The 22,228-nt window shown below is 35.1% G+C and overlaps 1 protein-coding gene across 1 annotated transcript in view; it reads right to left on the reverse strand.

Moving 5' to 3' along the window:
- Positions 1-1,363: 1,363 nt before the first annotated feature.
- The window catches only part of CNTN1 (contactin 1), a 230,812-nt gene continuing 209,947 nt past the window's right edge, over positions 1,364-22,228 (reverse strand). Inside the window, exon 24 of the mRNA XM_065886561.1 lies at positions 1,364-1,635. Within this exon, the coding sequence (XP_065742633.1) occupies positions 1,559-1,635 (77 nt within the window). The 3' untranslated portion in view covers positions 1,364-1,558. The remainder of the gene's footprint in view (positions 1,636-22,228) is intronic.

Below are 22,228 nucleotides of genomic sequence, written 5' to 3' on the forward strand. Positions count from 1 at the left end.
AAATTATACAAATTAAAGAAAGGGGGGTAAAATAGTAATAGATCTATTTTGCTTCCTGTAAATATTTTTTTTTATGAACCTATAAGGTATCCTTTCTAAAAAGATAAATTCTATCTCTAATTAGCTAGCAAGGTTGTGCTAATAAAATAGGATTATACCTCTTGAAGCATCAGACATTGCACTATTTCATAAGCCAGCTAATCCTTTATTACTTGATTTCTTTCACATCCACACTCAAACACATTTCCGTGCACACCATGGAGAATGAAGAAATGTGCATCTTCCTTTTCACAACTTATAAAAACCTAAAGCACCAACACTTGGGAGACCACTGGACAGACACGTTATTTGTTTCCTCCTGGCCTTCCAGTTTTGCATACTCTTCAAAGTACCATTAGCAACATCTTGATTTGGTATTCATAGCCAGTTTTCGGTATTGCATTGAAGCAGGAAATGAGTTTAAAACTAAATTAAAAAAAAATAGGGAATACTGTAGTTTTTCCGAGCTACAGGTGATTTCTTGATTCCACACCTTTAATAAAGAGAGGTTTTACTTAGAATGAAGCACAAAAACAAAGTCACTAGAATATTAGATAATTCTGATATTCACTTAACTGTCATTTATTCCTAGCTGTGTAAAGACTGCCACATCTCAATTAAAAAATGGAAGCACTCTACTTCTCAAAATTCATCAGTTCACGTATGAATAAATACAGCAACATGATGATACTCTAACACAAGAGCTGTGATTTTTTGAGGTTTGAAATTGATGATAAGAAAAACATAAAATAATGTCAGAGTAGAATACAAAAGTAAAAAAAAAAACTTCATGTAGTATATTAATTTTATTATTAAAAAACTAACTTAAAAGTATTACTGATTCTGAAGACCAAATATTTAGAAAATTACTTACTTCCAAAACAAGAATACTGAAAGTAAGCTCTAGAATTTGATTTTCAATATTCAAAATCATCCAACTCATTCAGTAGAATGTTTTGTTATTGGAAATTATGTTAAATGCTTTAGTTGTACTTTTTTCTTAAAGAAAACTCAAAATGCCATGAATGATAGGGGCCATTCAAAAATATGCAGGACCCAAAACAGAGAGGATAGTACAAGAGACTGTATTACTCTTACATTTACCACATACGATCAACGTTTCAACCTCTATTATATTTCACAACTTGTTATTAAATTTAAAGCACCTGTGTATGGTGATTTTACTTTCACTCTACAGCCTATGGTATTGAATTGAACACTGTAAATTGTCCCATTGGATTAAATCATGCAACTGTCACAGAATTAGGTTAAGTGGTTTATAAGGCATATTGGAACGAATGAAAAATCATTTTATATCCATTTAAAAGTTTATTCTTTTGGATGAAGGGGTTCCTGAATGCCTCAGTCATAACATATGCTGTAAATCAGTTGGATATTTGTTAAAGTATACTTTATTTGGCTTAGGATGGAGTTGCAGGACTTGGAAGGAATTGTAGTCATCACAGAGATGGAGGGTGTCCTCTGAGCTGGGCTGGGAGCAGCAGTTGTCATGCCACATTCAGAATTCCAAGTACACAAGGATGCCAAGGACAGGCAGCAGGAAGCCAAGAAGACATGGTGATAGGATGGATGCACCTATAATGTAAACCAAAAAAGTGCATATTATTTCATTGATAACAGTCACTGTTGCTCATTTACCCTGCTATGGGTATTATGTAACCATGAAACTCAAGTGGTTCCTTTAAAAAAATACTAGCTTCACTTAGTCTTAAGTGACTTAAGAAAAACAAAAATGTTTGATCAAGGATTTTGTGTGTGAGACTGTGTGGACTGTTTATACCAAAAGTTCATATAAATCATTTAAGATAATAAGATCACAAATGTTTCTGTTTTTCCTGTGATCCAGCAGTCCCAAACTCCTACCAGAAGGCACTAGGTCAGGAAACATGTATAAATAAGTGAAAAGTTGTAAGTAAGCTGTGAAAAAATAAGATAAAGAGATGCAGCAAAAATGCTAATAATGTTACATGGGGCAATGACATCATAGGTATACTGGAAGGTCCTACATGATTTCATAAAAACATTTAGGGGCTTATACGCAATGATTTTAGAAATGTACTTTTGATAATAATAAATAATCTATTCAAATTTTTATCTAAAGAACAATTGCCCTGAGAGATGTTATGTAAATGAAGAATAAAAATGATGTAATATTTTACAGACTTAAATTACGTCTTGAATGCCACCTAGAAGGGCTCTTCCTGTGGTCAGGTAAGTTTATGGGTCCAAGTCCAGCTTCACTGGAATTCTTGAGAAAGGGCTGAAAAGTGGGACCAAGAAGGTACACTCTTCCTTTCAACTCTCCACAATTATTAGGTGCTCTCTTCAATGAGCAAAAAATACAGTCAACAGCTTGTAAATATAATCGATTTGTATCCATTTTGGGAAGTTTATTCTCTAAATTTGAAACTGTAAATCATTGTTATCTACTATATCAACAGTTGCCTAAATAGACCTTTCTTTGGAAATTCCTCTTAAGTTTAGGAAGACTCAAGGCCATTTCTCTCGAATTTGGTCATTGAAAGCACAGTCATACTCCCTGTAAGGTGGAAGATGATTGTGTCTACCTGCATTCCACTATTGTCCTGTTAGCAGCATTCAGTGCTGCATGGAAAATATAAGACAGAAAACATTATCAGACACTGATAAAGGGGTTCTTAGAAATGAGCAGGACAGCGAAGGTAAAAGTGAGGGCAGAACAGCAAGCACTATATAAACAGCCCTCGAGTAGCTGCTTATAGCCTCTATATGATAATGCATAACGGCATTATCGGTAGCAATGATGACACAAATAATGACCATGATAGCTGCTGTTCTACAGCAGCTACAGTTCACTGTTCGACAGCCACAAGACAGACACCACACTGGCCATTTATATGTATTATGACATTTATACAATAGATTATGATAGCAGGTCTTATTTTCCTGACTTTATAGATTATGTAACTCAGATTCAGGTAAAATGAATTGTTCAAAGCCAGTGGCCAGTAGAAGGCAGAGCCAGGATTAGATCTCAGATTGGCCTGGCTCCAAAGCCCATGCTCTTTCTACCTCTCTGCCACTTTCTACAGATAACTTTGGAAAGGTACCAGTTCTAGAAAAGCATTAGGACATTACATCTTGCACTTAAAGTGTCAAGGCAAGGGCACAGGAGGAAAACAAATGACATACGGGAAAGCAGAGCACCTAAGCTGTTTCAAAGTGTGTTTATTCTTGTAGCATTTTTTCCTTCTATTTTTCTACACAGATATTTTAAAACAATGCCACAGCCCACATATTATTTTATTCAATAAGATGACCAATAATAAACCTTAATCACACAGAAAAACATTAGCTTTCAATGTTTGACCTAATTTAAATGATTTTTCCTGAAGACCTTTGTCTGAGAATGACTGCAGGGTCTCTGCAACGCTCTGTCTTTGACCACGAATTACATCAGTGATGGGTACACATTCATGTATTTGCCTGAATATGTGGGTTGGCTAAGTACAAACTGTGGCCAAGGAAAGAAGGTTAGTCAATTGTGGATGCCATTTTGAAGTTTTGGTGTTAGTATGAAAACCGAACACAATTTCATAATTTGTGGCTTCAACATCAGGATATTTGATTTATTTAAAATAAACTCTTCATGTTTATGTGTGTTATATTTAATTTCTCTAATGGCTCAAGCTTATGTAACTGTGGTCGTCATCTTCAATTCTCTTCCACATTGCAAACACAAATTAGAGACCTGACTGAATTACTATTTTAAAGTCATTTTAAATGTGGGATCCCTATATTCTTGAGGGGTTTTAAACATATATTGGTTTTCCATCTAGCAAAATGTATATCAAGCATAATTTCAGTACTTAACATTGTATGTAGTAAATGTATATTTTTCTTTTCACATAGCTACTGAATATCAAACATGAAAAAGTCATCAGTCTGGTTAATTACTTTTGCCTATAAGAACAAATGTAAGGCCAATTTAGAATACTATGTCTCTTCCATTGGATTTCTTGACTTTTTTTAACCTAAACTACCCAGATTTGTTTTTCCCTCAGGAAGGATTCCTCTAGAGGGAGTTATATATTGAGAAGAGAAATTTAATTAAAAGTTAAGCAGTGCTTAACAATCTCTCCAGGTTTTATGCTAAATAGACAGCCACTCTAGTCAGTTTTTAATTCGAATCCCTTTTCTGATGCTTAAGTTTAGATACCATGGCCCAATCCAAATTGCTATTGTTTACTATTAATACTTGGAATTTTCTCCTTGTGGTGTCATGTTTATGATCACACCTGTTAATATCTCTAGAATTTGAACAACTTCAGGACAGGGAATATATCCAAATCATATTTTCAGCTGTGTTGTCTAATACCAAGCCCAGCATATGGTGAGTTCTTGAACCATAAAGTTATAATATGAATAATTCTTCCAGTTAAAAGCCCTGAACCTTTTCTGATTGCAGAACACAAGGTGGGAGAGAAAGTGAAGGGGTAGGACACAGGGGTTTAAAGAAGACAAAGGCAACCACTGTGACATGCATCTCTTATCAGAGATGATATTAAAAATCTGCAGTATCAGAAAGGCCTTATTTTACTGCTCAGCCCGAGGGGTTCTCTAACTTTTCTTGATAGGATGTTACTCTGGATTCCTTCAAAGCCTTATAACCCTGGGCTGAGGGAAGAAAGCGTTTTGATAAGATGATTGATCCCCATGCCTAGGGGTATGTTTCATATATATTAGGTGTGTTAGGTACACATCAGTGGGTGTTTGATGTTGAAATTTGTCGAATTCAATAAAACTCCTGCTGGGATAGCAGCAAGTTTAGAGAAACATAAGAGTAAAAGTCTGTTTGGGATTGAGAGTAAAAAATCAGCTCAGAGGGAAAAAGAGCAAAGTCACCTGCCTTTATTCAGGTTAGTAGTATGACAGACACAGATAGTGCCAACTTGAACTTAAATTGTGACACTGCCAAGGTCATGCAGCAGCTGGCAAATGCACAAATGACCCCTTCATTGAGTGGCTAGTGCTGTGTTACCAGTGCTATTCCATACCTGCTTTACACTTCCCATCTTTTACTAGGAACACGCAATTGCTAAACTACTCTCCCCTTGAGACGGCTCCCAACCCTAGTTAATTCCTGGTACTCCTGCCCTCATCGTAGAAACAGCAACTGATCCAGAACTGATTGCTTCTTCCCTTAGACCTTCCTCTGGATTTTTCAGTAAGAACTCAAACCTTACATAAGATGTTTCTCCTTCCCACTTGAGTGGTGTTCCACGACTGCTCTGGGGTACGTTTCCTTGTTACATCCAGTCAATTACAGGGAGTCCGACTATCTATCAGACTACAGCTTTGTAACTGGTCCTTGGTTGTTTAGATTTTGAGAACAAACAGGCAAATATGAGGGTCTGTAAGCAGGTCACTGTCCTAGCAGGAGATGTAAGGGGATAGTGGGAATAGTGTAATGGAGCTCTAGAGCCAGGCAAAGAAAGCAAGAGCCCAAATACTGCCTCTGCCTTTTATTGGCTAGGTCATCTTGAGCATGTTCCTTAATATTTTTAGGCCCTAGTTCCTTCAAGTATAAAACAGGGGTAATATATCTCATAGCTTTATTGTGAGTATGGAGAAGATGTATATCAATGGTTCTTAGATATATTTTAGCAGCATAACCTTTCTTCAGAAACAATCATATGTGGAAGCCCATTTACTGAACAAGCAGGGAGAGGGGATACTTTATTTAAAGATGGGCCTGGGGCAGGAGACCACAGATTTGTTGCCTCCTTTATGTTCATGCTTGTACCTGTACTCCCCCAAGCCCATCACTCCAGGCAATGTGTAGGGCTCTGCTTATCACAGTTTGAAAACAGCTGCTTTATGTAGCACACTTCAAAATGTGCATAGCTGGTAGAAAACTTCTGTAAATGATAGTGATTCATACTACATTTGATGTTGTTCATCTCTTTATACAGTCCTACACTGTATTTTTTGAAAAGTAGTTGGATAAAAACCAAGCAAAACAATAGATAAAGCAGGTGTCCCCTGCAGACAACTTACATTTGAGACCTGTATGTCTACTTACTATTCCCTAGTCACACATTGTGTCCTTTTAGATCACAAACATTCCTGAAATGTCCTTTCACCTATCAACATGGGGCATATTGGACTTTTCTGTAGTAGTATAGCTCAAGTTGATCTCCTCTGTGACATGGTAGTCTGGGATCTTTGGCTTTAAGTAACTGGAGCTCAACTGAAGAAAAAGCTGATTTTGCACTGCTTTGGGACAACTAGAGCTAGTTAACTGAATACCTGTGTCTGCCACATTTCTGACTTTCATGTCTTCTTCCTTTGCAGATTGCCTCACATTCTCAGACTGACTTCTCAAGGTAGACAAGAGAGTCAAGTTCACAATCATACATTCTCAAGATCAAAGAGATGATATTTTTTTTACTCCAATTCCAGTGAGAAAACTCTCAAGGAAAGATTCTTATTTGCAAAGTCTGAGTCATATACGTACTTTCAGACCAATACTGTGGCTGAATTAGTGCATTTGTGTGATTGAACTAGCTTGGAACAGGTTCCCATCCCTCAACCAATCACTGTGGCCAAGGAGGAGGGTTGCTTAAGAAGACATCAACCGTTTCTGATCTCAGGTATTGATTACAAGCTTTGTTTTTGGAGTTAGTCTGACCCGTTGGCAATTCTGGGTCTATCATTTACTGGCTGTGTACCCTTTGGAAAATTATTTGTGTCCATTTACCCATTAGATTGTTGTGAGGTTTAAGTGAGAAAATGGCACTTATTTTCTTAAATTTTGTGGCAGAAATGGGTGAAAACAAAAGTTAAAGGAGGAAGAGCTGCTTTTTACTTTCAGATACTGACATATAACTTAATGTATGAATGAATTTTCTGACCAAGAAAATTTTTTAAAAATTCATGTACTCTAATTTTCTTGCAGGACTTAACACTTAAAGGATGTGAAGCCATTGAGGCAAAAACAAATACTTCAAAATTGTCTTGACCACTGGGATTTTACAGAATGTCTGAGACAAAACAATTATAGATTTGTTATTGGTTAATTCATTTCTGAAATTTCTATCTTATACGTCTCTTCTCCCTTTCATATTTTCTTTTTCATGATTCCCCCCCACACTTTTCCTGATTCCCACACGATTTTTTACCCTTGACTAGAAACTGGTATAGAATTTGGAATAAAACTTCTGTAACTCAGTGAGGTTAATGTTAAAATTTTCTTTGGGCCATATATCAGAATTTTTATTTTTATAAATTGTCTAATGCATATTAAGAATTAAAAGACGTATCTCTTTAAAAAGTTAGTTAGCTCTGCTTCAAATAGGTCTCTTGGGGAAAATGCTGTTACAGTTTTCAATTTTAAATCCATTATTATAAGCATAACTACCTGCCTTTGACAAAATGGAGTTATGGATATTTACCCCAATCGGTTTTAAGAGTTTCTGGAAAAGAAAACAAAAGAGAAATCAGAAAATAAGATGGATTTTTTCTTTGAGATACAGAAGACTTTTTATATTTGATGATTTTTTTGGCCTTTGATATCTATTATATTATAGTGTCTATGTGTATCAGCTTGCTTATTCTGTGTTTGAGAATTTTATCTCCTTATGCTTCTTTGAGATAGCAAAATACTAAGCTATGTGAAGAAGAAGAAGAAAAAAAGATAATTTAAGACCTATTTGCAGTTCTGTCAATAGCTAGTTGTGTAACTTTGGGCAAAAGAGAATATTTGGACTCAAAATATGGCTCTGAGGCTGGTGTGATCTTTGACCATTTTACTTGTCAAGGCTGTGGATTTTTCCTTCTGTAAAATGATAGGGTTCAATATTATAACTCCTTAGGTTCCTAGCATTGCCATTAGTCTATGATTCTATGCAAACCATAATGTGTTCAAGAATATCAAGCATTGAGCCTAAAATTTACAAAGATACTTGCTATATTTCCCCTTATTTATGATAAAGTTGATATGTGTTTATATATATATACATTAAAAGCTTGATCATATAAGTGGTAGTGGCTATGATGTTTTTTTTTTCAAACTGGTGAAACCCACTAATCTTGCTGCTCCTACTTACTTGGCAATTATAAACACATATGTCAAACAAAATCGTTTTTGGTTTTTTTTGGCAAGGGTGTATGGTTTGCTGACAGCTTATCCTGGCAGTCATATATTTTCCTTACTCTGGTCCTTTCCCTATCAGGAAATGTGAGATTACAAGGATGCATTTCTTCTTTGAGAAAGGATCAAGTATCTCCGTTAGAGTGATGACCAATTATTTGCTGGGAAATATAAAAGTAACTTCTAACAGTCCATTCGCTAACAAACACATTCTAAATAACCTAATTCTGATATAATTGGGGGGCAAGATGAGACTATAATTCTGAGGACTTTTAAAACTGGTTTACCTACTTTTTTAGAAATGCAAGGTAAGATTTTCACAAAAGCTTGAGACTTGACATTAGAAAGAATTCTACTTGAATACTGTTGCCCTCGCTTGAGTGTGTGACCTCCGCAAGGTACTTAACCTCTCAGAGCCTCCATTTCCTTATCTGGAAAATGGGGAGTACAATATTTCCACAGCAGGGTATTTGTGATAATTAAATGAAAAAAAAAGTTAAAAATACATAGTAAATGCCATTTGATAATTGTGAATCTGAAATATGAAATTTAGTGTGTTCATTTAAAAATTATTATATAGTGAATATGAGAATACCCTAAGCATGGGATGAGACATAAGAGACTCAGAACTCTCTCCTATTCTATAAAATGTTCAACATACATATAATGCATTTCATGGGTTTAATTTTTTACTCAACTTATACAAAATCTTTAACAAATAACACTCAAGTTCCTTATTCACAAACAACCAGAGCCAGCTTATTAGATCATCTTTGCATTTGGTATTGGAAATAGCTCTTTGGCAGAATATGCTTACTTAGGTAGCCCTGGTTTTGTGGAATGCATCAAACTAGGACTGGGATCAGTTTTTCTCAACATCAATAAAATTTAGAGAGCCTGGGGACTTTCAGGTGCTCATTCTATTTTGCAATATTCATAAAAAAAATATTAAATTATTCCCTCCACTGCCCCAGCCTTGCCTTTCCCCCAATCAGTTTTTGAGGCAAAGCAATAACAAGTAGAGCCAGAGAAAAAGTTTAAAAATTTGTGTGTGCTCCATGCCAAGGCTAATGGTTCCTCTTTAGTGCTAGGCTTGAGGGCCCAGTTGAACACGTCTATGACTAAGACTTCCTAGACAACTTCAGGAACTACAGACACATACCCTACCAGGTTTACTTAAGAAGAAGTACTGCTCTCTGAACCTCTCCTACATCCCCCACAGACATACTTGCTTCTTCTATAGTTTTGCCACTTTACATTTTTAGGAGAACAATTGGTGTTTTGCAGTACTGACAATGAAGAGTAGGAGTAAAACTAGTTGGACATGACAGTCAATTTTCCTTAAACTTAGTGTATATAATCTAAAGAAAGCTAAACAAAGGGAAGCAGGCAGGTATGTCTTCTTACAAAGCCCACCAAATTTTTCATAGCTGTTCTTTTACATAAATTTGAGTAAAGGATATTTTGCTGATTTTAATACTAATGCTCAAGGTCATGATGGGTACAATGTTTGCTTGTAGGTGAGACCATAGAACTAAAAAGGTTTAGTCTATCATGCTCCTGGATGTCATGACTATTTATTCATGGAGGGTCTATTTTGTTCAGGCATCCCTAAAATTATAGGAGAGATGACGTATTTTTAGCAGACACATATTTGCATGCCTATTTCTAGTACCAATATTTGTGGGACAAATCATTCCCCAGTTCTAGGAAAGGATAGGTATTTTGCCTTTTAAATTTGCTTAGAACAGCAGGCTTTTCAAGAGATGAGAGGATGGGATGACACAGAAAAGCCCCTGTTAAGCTTTGGCATTGTGAGCCCCAAAGTGGCAACTATATCCAGTTTCATGTGACTATTTTGTGGGACGGAACTAGCAGTCATCATTCACCCAGCTGGCCTTCCTGGGGGTGGTTTCCAATTCACATGTCAGGTTTTATCAAAGTATAGATGCAGATTAATTTCAATTTAAGTATTACCTCTATTTTCCTTTTAAATCAAATCCTCTTCTGTGAGGAAAACTCCAAAAATTTAAATGTACAGATAGCTATGATATAAGAATAATAATAATATTTCTTTAAATCATTTATTCATAAGTTTTCTGGACAGTCTGGTCTACAGCATGTCCTCAACAAATATTTGTTCGATGGATTATTATTATTTTTTAATTTATTAAGTGCCTATTCTGTCCAGGGAACTTTTGCAACATGTTATTTTGTTTAATTCTTATAATACATGTATGTCTCATATATATATACAATATATACATGTACATTCTTATAATATGTATTATAATATTATATTATATTAATATAATATTATATATATTATAATATGTATATACATATACATTCTTATAATACATGTATGTCTCATATATAGTACAAGTATGTCTCATTATCCTCATTTGCAGATTAAAGGTCTAAGAGTCAGATTTGCTGACCTAGCACAAGGCAAAATTGGTTATTGAACTAAAACCTGGTTCTAAGCCCAGTGCTATTTTCTCTACCCCAAAGATGCTTCATGAATCCTTCTTAATATGGCCAGACAATGCAGTGGTCCAACTTTCCTTAATGTAATGAGTTGAGAGTTGGATTTTATTACCAGTATATAAACACCCCCATGTCACAACAGCCAAGGATCCTAGTCCCCCACTGGTTTCATGTGGTGGTTCAGAGTCACAAATACCTGGGAAGCTTTCCCAGGGCAAACCAGAGCAGAAGTCCCATTTGATTTTTCTTGATTCATCTTTACTTTGGGGCTATGACAAATGAATGACTCACCTGTTTGAGGTGGTATTTTGTTATTTAAGATTTTCGTCCCTAATATAATCCTGAACTCATTTGTTTGTCAGACCTCGGGGCCTTACTGTAGGCCCCCTACTTACTGTAGGATTCAGTGTCATCCATCTATCAGCAAGGATTAATTGGTGCTTCTCTGTTTTTCCACATGCACATGAAGTTCTTATAAGAAACAGTCTGAATTCATTGAATCTTCACAACTATTAAGAGGATCAAAATCAACTGAATGTTCTTTTTGTACTTTCACAGAAGAAACAATTTCTCAGCTATTTTCACAATAGTCTGAAACATGTAAGGAGGTACTGGCTGAAATCAACACTAATTACTCCAAAGGATTTCTAAGAGTTTGTGCTTACTCAGTAGAAGATATAAAATAATTTCAATCACTTTGGATGGCATCTACATGGAATTTTTGTTATTTTTATATATTTTTCAGAGTTCTTTTTTTTCCAGAAGGCTCATTCTTAGTCATGTTTTCATGGTGCTAAACCCTGAAATTTTAAATTCTTTCCAAATTCTTTTTAGGTTAAAAAAAGTGGAAAAAAAAGAAGGTTGACTTTCATTATGTCTGTAAGGAGTTTATTTTAAAAAATCAACAGAGTAGTTACTCCTTGCTAACCAACAGGAATTCTGGGGATAAGAAACCATTTTGTTTATACTGAACAAATCAAATTCTCTCACTCTGAGTGGAAATTGAAATTCTTTTGTCAACATCTATATTTCTAACCAGTAATATCAGTCTTCCCCCAGTCATTTCATTATAAAATTTTGGGAGCCATTATTGACTATCTCTCCATAAGACTTGTGCCTTGTGTCTCCATGACTCGTGAGAGTGTGTTTTATACAGAGGGACTTTTGGACGTTGATTGATGATGATATACTAATATGCTTAAAATAACATAATTAGTTTTCAAGATATTGAAATATAGAAAGAAAGAAAGAAAGAAAGATAAAATCTAGAAAGAAGTTTGAGACCAATGATTTGCTTTGATATTTGTTTCACCTGGACTGTCCTACCTCTTGTTTCCCTTCCCTGGCTTTTCCATATTAGGTTCTTCAGAGTTTGTCAGAGCACCACTTCTCTTGCCCTCTACACCATCTGTTCCATCCCTATTCTTATAGCATTTTCCCATCCTTCTAAATTACTTAGCTCAGTTAATGATTGCCATGCAATCAGAATGTTAAACATAGAGTCATTTTCAAAGTGCTTTTTCCTCTCACTTGCAATACACTCTCTTGGTCACCAAGTACAATTGATTCCGTCCCCAACATCACTCTAGAATCTCTCTGCTCCACTTTCTCTCCTGTCTCTGCCATAGTGATCCAGGACCTCGTCACCTCTTACTTAAACACAAGAAAAGTAAAAAGATGAAAAAACCAAAACCCACAAATCCAATCTGCCCCCTTTTCACAGTCTGTAATAACCTATACTCCAATTATACTACCTTCCTCTCCTTTTTGAATCCTGCATTAGAGACTCACTGAATGTGATGCCATTTTTACATATTCTCAGAGTCAACACTTGTTTCCTCAAACTCATACGCCCTATTACCCCCTTTTATGCCTGGAAAATGCTCATTGATCTTAAAAGACTCATCAAAGTATCATTCTTTTAGGTAACTGTGCATGAATTTAATGACTTCCTCCTCAGTTCTTGCTTGTACAACACTTAATACATTGTGCTGCCAATTATTTTTTCACCTGTCTTATTTATCTGTGACTTTATGGTTCCTTAAGAACAGAGACCATGTTCTTATTCATCTTCCAACTTCCAGGGACCAAGTCCTACCTAAGACATGTGGTGCTCAGTACATTTTTGTTGAATGAGCTGAACTAATGGTCCTGCTTCGGACCCCCTCTGCTGTCATTCTACCCATGATCTCTCTTTCTCTAGGCATGTGTGAGAAGGACCATTCCTGAGAAAATGTGGTGCAATGAATTTTTTTCCCTATCAAATCTCCACTTCTTTGTAGACTCAAAATCAAGCAATCATCCCTTTTAACCAACATCCAGTAGAGTGCTCAAGATGTAAATATGAACAAACAAGGCTCTTCACTGATAGTCCATATTCTGAGGATGACTGTTAGCCAGAGGTTATTTTATAATTTGGATCAAAAGGAAATAGAATTCACTGAGAGAAATTAGCTGCACGCCAAAACTTTGCTATTTTTTCTTCTTGTGAGAGTTCTGCTAATAAACTTGTGAGCTTTTACGTGTTATTTAACATCTTTCTTGCTTTCTGTAGTGTCTTGGCCAATTTTAAGTTGCAACTGTGTTCAGAATATAATCTTGGACCAGGAAAACAAGACTGTTCCTTTAAAGGGACATATTTAGAGAATATTTTAATTTGAACACATAATTTGTGCTTTAAGAATTTTAACTTTAAATCAGGTGAATTTTCCACTTGTACAGATAGAGTCTAAATAATTAAAAGAAAGTAATCTGAGTTTATTTAACTTCTTCAATGACCATTTGGATGCTGCCTCATTAGATAATGGTAGAAGCTGTGACAGATCCTGTCTACATAGTTAACAAAATGTGGTTTGGGTTTGGATGCTGGAAATCTCACTTCTTCCTATCTGGCATTTACTACTCATTCTGCAATAATGAATTACTTATAGAAAGACCTTGGTATTTCTGGGTGTTTTCATTTACCCTCCATTGTGCCATGTCATTTCCCAGTATCAGGTTTTTGTTAAAAATTGCCACACAAAATTAATCTTCTCTGGACAGAGTATAGAGATTAAGAGTACACATATTAGAGCTATAAATCATTTGAATCCTGACGTCTCTTTAACAGCAATGTGATTCTGGGCAAGTTACTTAAACTCTGATGCTCAGTTACTTCATCAGTCAAATGAGGATAGTTTTACCTAACTGTGTCTTATAACAATAAAAGGTACAGATAGTGCATTGCTATTATATAAAAATATGTCAGAGTTGGCAGCTCTTCCTATTGAAATTACTGGGAAGTTGTTTTTCTGATCTGTTCCATTTGTCAAGGAATAGATTGCCACTTATCTGTGGTAGCTGCAGGCCACATTCCAAAGAATTCTTTACTGGACTCAGGAAGGAAAAGGTACTGGGCCAAGCCCAAACTGAAGGGCATTTGCAAGGTAACAACTAAAATCTAGAAAGCCATTCAAGAGTAGCCACAAGACATCACACTGTACTGACTACAATTTAGCCACTCTGGATTTCGAAGGTTGTACAAATTTGAAAACAGATCTTAGGTACTGAAGTGAGGCCTCTGCTTATTTTAAAGTAAGAGCAGACCCTAGGCTATAATGCTCCAAATAGAAGCTGAGAAGACAGAGAAGGAAGTCACTGCTGAGAAAGGTACACAGACATGATCTACCTTGTAGTTAGAGTTACTGGATGTCTTAGCTAAGTAGGCAGTAACCATCTGGATGTGATTGAAATTTAATTCTGATCAACTCTGCTTTGATTTTTTTTTTCTTTTTAAGATAACTTCTCTAAGGTTTCATAGAAGAAAAAGAGCTTAACTGCCTAATATTTGTTCATGAATTCAATTTATACATAATGAGAGCCTACTACTATTCTGCCCAGTGCTAGGGCAGAAACCGACTTTCTTCCCCCTGGAGATCACAGCTGAATCACAAGTCAACCACACTGCAGTGTTTTTTGTACTCAGAATGCCCAAGACACCATGGAAGCAAAACTGAAATGAGGGGCAGCTGCAGGTGGTGGCACAAAAGGAGTTTTCTGGAGGAAAAGGGACCTGAGCTAAGAAAGAAGAGATGGGACAAAATATATGTATGTGCTTCACAAATGCCCTTCTATTGTGATAATAAAATATTTACCAAGAAATGCATACTAAAAACAGAGAATCTAATGAAAAGTAATCCTTGATATTCAAAAGGAAATAAACTCTTATTCTAAGCCACTGCTTTATAATAATCTAATTTTACTTAGTTATAGTTAATCCCCTCAGAGATATTAATTTCCATTTCATTAATCCATAGAACACTCCAAAATTATAAAAACATGAAAATACTTTAAAATTTAAGAAGATATTTCATCATGATATTCTTGAACATAAATTTAATAGAAGATGAATACACATTTTGTTAGACTGTATTTCAAATATAGTTGCTCAATGTAACAGAAGTTATTAACCTGAGAAAATAGCCACAACAGAAACATCTACTACTTGGAAAAATATGTAATCTTTCATTTTAAAACTGGCAATGTTGCATTCCATCTACTTTTTAAAAGCCTGAGGATAAGCCACAGAGGATATTCTCTTCACTGACCATATAGCATATCGGTATAGAAAATATATTAAACATTAGAGACGTGGCATTTTAAAATTAACACAAATAAATAGGAATTTATCAAATTTGCACAAATGCATCCTATGACTTGACAATCTCTAAATCTAAATGTATATAAATACATTTAGTTCATCTTGTCACTAAAAAAATAATTCTCTAAATATGACATGGCAATTGATAATGTGATATGAAGACATTATTCTGTGTAAAGTACATTATTCATGTACTGGCTTGTACTGTTCACTGTAACTGCTGAAGATTAAATAAAGTTATTGAGTAATTGTTATGCACTGTGATAAGAATTCTTGCCTATGCTATCAATAGGTTAATTTTAAAGACAAGAAATTTGCTCAAGTTTAAAGTAAGGAGAGAATACCATTTCATTTCTTGCTAAAGCAAAAACTGTCTGATCATATTCTCACTGTGATTTTCCATCTTTTATATAGCTAACGTTGCCTCATACATCTGACATGACAGCAAAACATATAATCTAGGATACTAGGCATTGACAACAATCATTAATTTATAGAGAAATGATTACAATCAAATGTGCTCTAGGAAATACTTATAACACTGAATTTAATATTGCCTGTAAAATATATGTCTTACTTTTCTTCCCAATATCAATGCTGGAACTCCTAGCATAATTTATTACTAATTTTATTAATCTCAAATTTTAGTAAAATAAATATTCATCCAGAAAGAATAACAAAGAGATTTTAAAATATGATATAATTTCGGGGCTTCCCTGGTGGCGCAGTGGTTGAGAGTCGGCCTGCCGATGCAGGGGACACGGGTTCGTGCCCTGGTCTGGGAAGATCCCACATGCCGCGGAGTGGCTAGGCCCGTGAGCCATGGCCGCTGAGCCTGAGCGACTGGAGGCTGAGCTCCGCAACGGCCAGCTCTCACTGGCCACAACAGTGAGAGGCCTGCGTACCACAAAAAAAAAAAAAAAAAAAATCGTCCCTATTTTCACTTTAATTTCTTTGAGAACAATGTAAATTAACCCCTTTCTGAATTAGGGAACTAGTTTATAAAATTTAGATATAGAATATTTGTATACTTCTTTTATCTGACCTAAAATATTGATTATTTAAATAAAATAACTGAATATAATTAATAGTTACAACTATATCTAATAGAAACTACTCCTTGAAGAATTAAAGAATAAGAAGACAATAGAGTAATTGGGGCTCTTGATTTAGTGATAAATTATATTCAATTGATAAACAGGCAAAAAAGAATTTAAAAAGTCAAAGCAAGAAAACTCTATGTTAAATAATTCTCTTATGTTTTAACTGAACCTAAAGTTCTACAAAAGTGTAATAACTGAATAAATATGAGATATCTTTTTTGTAATGTAATTTAAATATACCTTAGTTTAAATATATTAATAATCATTTAAATTTTTTTGATAAAGACAGTGTTTTAATCCTAAGAAAAACACAAAATAATATGTGGCTTCAGAGAGCTGCAAAAAGATGTGTTCAACTATCAAAATCATCCATATAAAGGGCAAAGTTATTAACAAAACCATAAAATAACCAGGGTTCCCAGAAATGAACGATCTTCTAAAGGACCAACTCTATGTTATCAGCAGAAAAATATATTCAATGAAAACATAAGAGACAGAAGCTAAATAACTTATCTGCATAGTACTTTATTCTCTACATCAAATTCACTTTGGATATCAGGTACCCATGACAATATATTTATATGTTTGGAGGGTTAGGCAGCCACTTACGGTGACAGTATAAAAAGAAAGAACATGTTTTCATTTATAAAAACCAAAGATTTCTCAAAAACCTTAGAATACATGAAGTTACTAAATTACTTGACGTACTTGGATGAATATAAGAATTATGATGACCAAATATTTCAAACGTGATGGCATCATTTTTTTATGCTTCCAATCTTTTTTCTTTTAAATTTGTTTGCTTTATGTTTTAGTTTGCTCCTTGGATTACAATCTCTTTGTAATTTTAGAATCACATATGTCAGTTTTCCATTTGTCATGAAAATTATTATAGTAAAAATATAAGCACTTTAAAATTGTGTCAATTTTCTTCATTTTTAGCATTTTTTCTTTAGATTTTATTGAATCTTACATTTTACAATACATTCTTTATGACTTTATATGTTTTAAGAATTCTTTTTAACTTACATTTTAATCATAAAGCATATATTGGGAATCAAATACATGTGTCTTATAGTTCTAGAGAGTCAACACATGTTCTTAAGGCATTTATGATCTAAGTCTTTGAAGCATTTTAGTACATCAGTATTAATTTAGATCACTTACTTTTGCTAGTTTAATTGAAAAAATAAATATTGAGTCAAAATTCTTTGCCAGGTTCTTTGGAGAATAAAACATAAATATTTACTTATGAGTTATATGCTACCTCATTTTAAAAAGGCTTTAAGATAGTTTACAAAGATACATAAATTATGATAAAGAAAAAATATTAATTGAGGGGAAGGGAAATAAGTTTAGGAAAAATGAGACAAAGCTGAGATAATGATACATAAATAGCAACAACATCCACTAATGCTACTATTGAAAAACCCTTTACCTATATTCACCTACATTCAGTTAAAATATACAATGCTCTATGTACTGATACTTTGCTGAAGGTATGTTGGAAATATGGCATTGAGTTTTGGCCAGGCAATTCAAATAGAAAAATAGATCAATCATATAGTTGATTATCTGAAAGATAAAAACAAGTATTGTGCTCAAGAAAAGTGTTCTACTTCTGGTCCTCAGACCAGAGAAAGGATGCAGGTTAAGGGACAGTCTCTCCCAGGGCAGTACCTGGAATAAAGGATGCTACACAATACTGGAAATGCATCTTCTCCCCCTACCATCACCCCTAGATCTTCTAAAGGAGAGTACTGTATTGAAGGAAGATATTGATAACCTATTTAGAGTGTGTATGTGTGGAGAATAAGGTTCCTATTAAATATGGTCCAGTAAGTAATATCTAAGGTGCCTACAGAGGACAATGGATTTATTTAGCTGTATGAATTTTTCTTGTGTGTGTGTGTGAAGCATGGGGTGGTGTTGAGAAGATAAATTTTTCTAGCATTTAGACAGAAGCGGTCTTTCTTCATATACTTCCTCTAATAAGATCTCACCTTCTCCATTAAATTGTGTACAGGAATTTGAAACATACTGATTTAATATTAAATATCAGACATTTTATTTAAATATTTATTTATTAGCCTGGCCCAGTGTCTTCACGTCTCTAAGTTCCACCTCACCTGAGGAAATTTTCAATCATGTTTCCATAAAAGGAGGACACTGTAGTACAGCAAACCATACCCTCAACTATCAAGGAATAGTATGGTATCAGATTTCATGTAATTGTTTTTTGCTTTTGTTGGTTTTTTTCCTATAATGTTCCTCAATACAAGCCAATAGCACAATACCAAAGTACAATTCAATAAAAATCAATCCTATGAAGATGGAAAACACTGTCTTCTAAAGACACAGCTCACTGAAGTTTTAGATTGATCAGTTTATAAAATTGATTGGATCTCCTGGGAACGGATAGAAGGGGGTAACTGCATAGCCCATGCATTCTCTACAGGGACAATATGGCTTCCACGGAGGTGAAAATTGGTTCTTGTGAGGTGAAGAATATCTGGGCTATTACAATGTTGTTTGCATCTCCAAAGGGCTACAGTACATAAACAGATATGCAGTATTTCTGTGGTATTAAAATTTCATGGGTGGCAACAGCTGCTAAGAAAAGACATGTAAAAAGGCTTATGAGGGAGAAAAATAATGAAAAAAGATTGAGAAACTCTGGTACAGAGTATTATCTCTCCCAATCATTCTTCTATTTGGAATTGGGTGGCAAAGTTGTAAGGTACAGGAAAATAGATGTTAATTAATTAATTAATTAATTATTATTTATTACTCACATAAAATATGGACACTATTGTTCTCATTTTACATGTAAAATATAGAATATACCTATGCTAAATAATCAAACCATATAAATAATAAAAATATATACAAATATATAAGAATATTGTAGGTCTCTTGATTAGAGGAGTTAAATTTGCAAATTTGCAAGATATTGGAAAACCAATTTAAATTCTCACAGAAACAGATTTATGAGTTAAAGAGTTAATGGAAATGACCAAGGTTGACAAAAATCAGACAGAATATAAGTATGAATATGATCTAGTCCCATTCTGAGAAGATGAAAATCATTGGAGGTTTTTGCATAGATAAGACCTGACATATTTTTAAATGATCACTGTGGTCATTCTGCTGAGAATGAATTGTAGGGTTGTAGCTAAGTGTAAATCAGAGAAAACAGTTGGATGGCTAATCAGTAATCCTGGAGACAAAGCATGATGGCTGGATCATGATGGTGGCAGCAGAGGTGGAGGTTTCTAGATATATTTTAGTGGTAAAATGAATAGGATTTCTTGATGAAATGAATCTAGTACATAGGAGGAAAAAAGAAGTCAAAGATGACTTCCAGGAAGACTGGAGATGCATTGTGGAGACAGATGAAAGTGTAGGAAAAAATATATATATATAAAGAAAAAAGTTTAATTTAGATATCCAAGTGGAGATAGTGATTAGACAGTTGGAGAAATCAGGTATTTATGTTTGAGAGTTTTTAGCACTTATTGCCTTGAAACAATAAGATTGCTTATGGACTAAGAAGTATAGAGTTATTGGAAGGATGATCAACAACCAGCAAAAGAGACGTAGAACAGCATCTTGTTAGGGAGGAGGAAAATTACAAGAGACTGGTGCCCAGAAAGCCAAGAAGGAGAAAGTGATCAACTGTATTCAAGCTGCTAAGAAATGGAGTAGGAGAGAACTAGCTCCTGCATTAAAAATATGAAGGTCATTGGTGATCTTGACAAAGGCTATTTTGATAGAGGGTTGGGAGGATGCAAATTCAAAACAGGATTTGAGAAGGGGGATTAGAAACACTGAAGAGGGACAAATTATTATTTGCATTTTGCTCTATAGAAAATCATAGAACAATGCATTAGTTACAAGGGGAGATTTTCCTTTTTTCTTGTTGTTGTTGTTTGTTTTTATTTTCCCTTAACAATGGGCAAAATTGCAGAATTCTTGCATAGTGATGAGACAAATCAAATAGAAAAAAAAAATGATGCAGAAGAGAAAAGATAGAATGGCTGAAGCAATTTTCATGAATTAACAAGAGGCTATGGCATCTGGTTCACATGTGGACGGCTGCCCTTAGATAAGAATATGGAGCTCAGCCAGGGCATTAAGAAGGAAGGCAGAGCACATGGACACATATTTATGTGTTGGTTGCTTCCAATTCCTTCTATTTTCTCAGGGAAGCAGGAAGCAAGTTATTGACTAAAAAGGGAAGATAGGAAAGATACTTTGGAAATTTAAGGAAGAAGAAGGTATATAATTGTTGTATAAGGGAGAGAAGAATAAAGATATTAGGAAAACCTAGTGGAATGGCCCAGTAGCACTGTGGGCCCACTTGACATGGTCATGAGTTCAAGTTGTAACCAGTCTTAATTTGGGGTATTTTTCTCTAGCCACCATTAAATGTGAGAGTGTAGGTTTTGAGTAAGTGGACAGTTAGATTTCCACAATTTTTCCAAGTGAGTATGATGAAGTGAGAGAAGTAAAAGGGTACCAATATGTATGCCAAGGAGTAATGATAATTTATGACTGTGGAATTTCAGCTAGATATAGAGAGATTGAGAAAGGTAAGGGACATAAGAAAAATGGTGAGATAAAGGGTTTGCTGTTCCTGGTGGGTCAAAAATTTTCAGGAACCTGAGTACTAAAAAAAGTGAGAAGAAAGATAGGTGTCTTTCAGAGATGAGAATATTTGAGATTATGAAGACAGCAATGATAAGGGTAAAAGTGGAGCCATGGCAAGGACAACACAAATTGGATTAAGTGTTTCAAAGAACTGAGAGGACAGTGTGATGTAAGGATCATCGACATGTATATGGAAATCAGCAAAAGGTAGGAGAGAAGTAGTGTTGGAGAGAGTGCCAGTGCACCAAAATCTTCAAGGAATGAGTAGGAATGATCTCAGGGACTCATAGAAAACTTCAGGAAGGGGAAATAAGTGAGAGAAGTGGATGATATGAGGTTCTAAGCAGGGAACTTGAGACAAGAAAGGAGGAGGATACAATGGAAGCATCATCAGGAAGGAAGGAGAGCACCTATCTTGCCACGAGGCCCAGTGTTCAAGGTGTATGAATAGACTGCAGGAGGAGCAACATCATTGGGAGCGGTGTGGGCGGGGGGTGGAGTAAGGTTTCTGATAAATTAAGAAGGTGAAGGAAACATTCAGTGAAGAGATGAATATTATAAGAGGCTACTGATGACTGATAATGAATTCCAGAGGCAGAGTAGGAAGGTTTTAAGAACTAAGTTTGAACATAAATGATGCCAGAAAATGGGGCACAGAGTAGTATTAATCTGTTAGACTTGAGGGTCTCCAGGCAGTAGTGCTGGGGAAGTGGTGAATGTTGGGGATGGGGATTGAAGAGGAGATCTTGGTGGGAGCACATGGAGTTCTGCTTGTATGCAGGCATAAAATATGAGAAAAGTTGTGTTTAATCAAAATTTGGATTCAACCATGTGAGGAGCATAAAGAGAGAATGAGGCAAGGTACAGTGGTTTTAATTATGAACGATGGAATCTGAGCTCTTTAAGGCCTCAACTGAGGACATCAAGGAGAATGAGGGAAAGGAAAACAAGTGATAGGGTCAGTGGCAGGTCTGGATGGGGGAAGGTGAAGGAACTGTTGGAGATGGAAGGAGATTTGAAGGAATGAACTGGAAAGATAACAGTTAGTGGTCAGAGAATAAAAGCTTAAACTTAAATTTTTAATTTTTTGAGGCTATTGGTAAAGCCAAGATTTGCAAGGATTTTTGTGTCATAGACACCTTGGCATCC

This window comes from Phocoena phocoena, chromosome 11 (genome assembly GCF_963924675.1).
Source record: "Phocoena phocoena chromosome 11, mPhoPho1.1, whole genome shotgun sequence".
NCBI classification, from domain to species: domain Eukaryota; kingdom Metazoa; phylum Chordata; class Mammalia; order Artiodactyla; family Phocoenidae; genus Phocoena; species Phocoena phocoena.